The sequence below is a fragment of the Camellia sinensis genome, chromosome 2 (genome assembly GCF_055761805.1).
Source record: "Camellia sinensis isolate YWXY chromosome 2, ASM5576180v1, whole genome shotgun sequence".
NCBI classification, from domain to species: Eukaryota; Viridiplantae; Streptophyta; class Magnoliopsida; order Ericales; family Theaceae; genus Camellia; species Camellia sinensis.
Window position 1 is genome coordinate 20,030,718 of NC_138962.1, and position 2,937 is coordinate 20,033,654.

The 2,937-nt window shown below is 44.9% G+C and overlaps 1 protein-coding gene across 1 annotated transcript; it reads right to left on the bottom strand.

Moving 5' to 3' along the window:
* Window positions 1-313: 313 nt before the first annotated feature.
* On the bottom strand, window positions 314-1,036 carry LOC145811337 (uncharacterized). Its single transcript, XM_082907560.1, has 2 exons — window positions 744-1,036; window positions 314-701 (listed from the first exon to the last, which is right to left on the bottom strand). Exons 1-2 carry the CDS (start codon window positions 1,034-1,036, stop codon window positions 314-316), a joined length of 681 nt encoding a protein of 226 aa, XP_082763686.1.
* Window positions 1,037-2,937: the final 1,901 nt, after the last annotated feature.

Consider the following 2,937-nt stretch of genomic DNA (forward strand, 5'->3'; position numbering starts at 1 on the left):
CTCGGCTTGGAATGATCTAGGCATAACATCGGCTAATATAACTTAGGCTTGGGAGACCAGGGGAAGTACAAAGCAAGCACACAACACTTAGACAAATCACTTAGGCATCAAAACAAGGCATGGATCTTACTTACTTGAGCAAAACGAGTTACCATCATACAAATGCAAATCTTAACAAGTCATAATTATACAGATGCTCATGTACATGGCTAAGACATAAATGTGGGTCCTCACATTCTTCCCCCCTTAAAGAAGTTTGGTCCTCCAAACTTAGCTTACCTTGTTTCCAAAACAATTTCCGAATGTCGAGTTCTCAGCTCTTCCTACCATCCTTAGCTTTTACTTTGGGACAATCCTTGACACGATGACCCATCTCACCGCATCCGAAACATGCTCCAGTTGTCCGATGACAAACTCCTAAATGCCGCTTCTGGCAACTTGCACATGTCGGCCAGGTACCACTTTCCTGATTCGCGTTGTTGGGACTATCCTCCATTGTCTTCTCCTCGACATCATTCGGGTCTGCCCCTTCCTTGCGATTGTCATAGGTTTGCCTCTTCTTCTGATTCTTCCCCGAACCTTGACTTCTGTTCAGGTTGGCTTCTGCGAGGATGGCTTTATCTAACACTCCGGCATACGTCGGCATGTTGAGCAAATTCACCTGATCTTGTATCGGCCCTCGAAGTCCACTCTCAAACTTCCTAGCTTTCATGTATTCGTTGTCGACCATGCGAGGTGCATACCTTGCCAACTCAGTGAACGCACGATCATACTCTGCCACTGTTTTGCTACCCTGTGTCAACATCACGAATTCTGTAGCCTTGTTATTTCGGACACTGAGCGGAAAGTGCTTGTCATAGAATAGCTTCAAAAATCCTGCCCACGTCAAGTCTGGGTTGCCTTCTCGAATCATCATCCACCATCTACGGGCGTCGTCTTCCAGCGTGAATGCTGCTAGTGACACCTTCTGAGCATCGGTGCTGGGGAAAACCTCGAACATTTTCTCCATCTCAAGAATCCATGCTTCTGCCTTCATCGGCTCTATACCTCCATGGAACTTCGGCGGTTTCATCTTTTTGAATTCTTTGATCAGGGTCAATGTGTCATCTCCATACAAAGCTGGCTGCGGAGGCACTTGGGGTATTGGCGGTGGTGGAACTGCATGTCGGCCATCTGTCTGCTCGGCCTGGGTGGAGGTAGTACCGGTGTTCTGCTGCCTTGCTTGCCTTAACTCATCGGTCAAGCTTTCAACCAATCTTTCTAATCGGCCCATTCTGTCCTCGGATTGATCTCGGCCAACTGGGGGTCTACCTCTTCTCATGATGCTGGGGGTATGCAGGATGTGACACTTAGAACAGAATGAACATGTATGCAAGTGAACATGATCATGCCAATGTAACAAAATATTCATGCTGAGATGATGCACACCTTGTCAAGTAGCAAGCAACATGATGCAATCTTAACATTCTTCTAAGGGACATCCTATGCTCTTTAGGACTCAAAGTGTGTGAATAACGTACTATAAGGATCTTGTGCTCTGATACCATTCTGTCACGCCCCCAAACCGCCCCTAGTAGTTTGGTGCCGTGATGGCCAGTAATCCGAGATTACCGAAGGCCGACTTACAAAATTCACACACAATCAGAGTACAATATACGGGGCTCACAAGTGCGGAAGCAATAATCTAAAATACAAGTGGTCCATAAGAGCAGTGCATAGTCAAATGGAATGGCATACATCTTTACATAACTTATAACTTGATTACAAAAGTACATGTTACATCTTGGCAAAGGGCTTCTCAAGCCGACATAAATATAACACATGAAATACAAAACATGGAACATGATCTTCAGGATTGCCGACATCCTTACAGCCGACCAAACAAGCATACAAAACACACATCTTGGCGAAGCCGACCTCTTGCTTATTACCTACATATATACATAGGGAGGGTGAGCTTGGATACTCAGTGAATGGTACAAGTAATAAAGGGGTTACATGAATGATTCCCGAGGTCTTTCAAAACAATACATAATATATCTTTGCCAAAACCATACCTATCGTAGCTTGTACAAAACATGGGATAAATCTTGTTCATCAAACTTAATCTTGCAAAACTTACATACTTAACATGCGTCAAATCTTAAAACATGGGGTGCTACTTAGGCTTATCGTCCCCTAGCACGAAAGGACGGTGCTACATAAGCTTAACGTCCCCTAACACGAAAGGACGGTGCTACATAAGCTTAACGTCCCCTAACACGAAAGGACGGTGCTACATAAGCTTAACGTCCCCTAACACGAAAGGACGGTGCTACATAAGCTTAACGTCCCCTAACACGAAAGGACGGTGCTACATAAGCTTAACGTCCCCTAACACGAAAGGACGGTGCTACATAAGCTTAACGTCCCCTAACACGAAAGGACGGTGCTACATAAGCTTAACGTCCCCTAACACGAAAGGACGGTGCTACATAAGCTTAACGTCCCCTAACACGAAAGGACGGTTCCAAGAATGCCATTCAAAACAAACTTATACTTGATACACAAAATAGGGGTGATCATTCGTGCTTAACAAATACTTTTATCAAAACAAGGCAAAGCTTTATCAAAACTTTAAGAACATAACTTTATTAAAAATACCACTCACATAGTTCTTGGGACGTCGGGATCAAGGCAAAGGTCCAAGTCCTACAAACACATGGCAAAGCATACTGAACATACTTCTCAAACAAGTCCAACATGCACGCAAATGATCTCGGAAGAACATACTAGAAGCCAAAACACTGTTTTACATGTCAGGAAGACATGCTGGGTACTAACCAGGTCTTTGCCGAGGTCCCACACTTCCTGGCCGAGGTGTGGCTACCTAGGCTTCGGCATGCGACTGCACGCCGAGGTGCGCACAATACAAACTAGAGGTGTAAGTGATCATGC

Coding starts and splice junctions, on each gene's coding strand:
- LOC145811337 (XM_082907560.1), bottom strand. CDS start 1,036: ATGAAGGCAGAAGCATGGATTCTTGAGATGGAGAAAATGTTCGAGGTT. Junction 702..743: donor GCGTTCACTGAGTTGGCAAG/GTATGCACCTCG, acceptor CATGAAAGCTAG/GAAGTTTGAGAGTGGACTTC.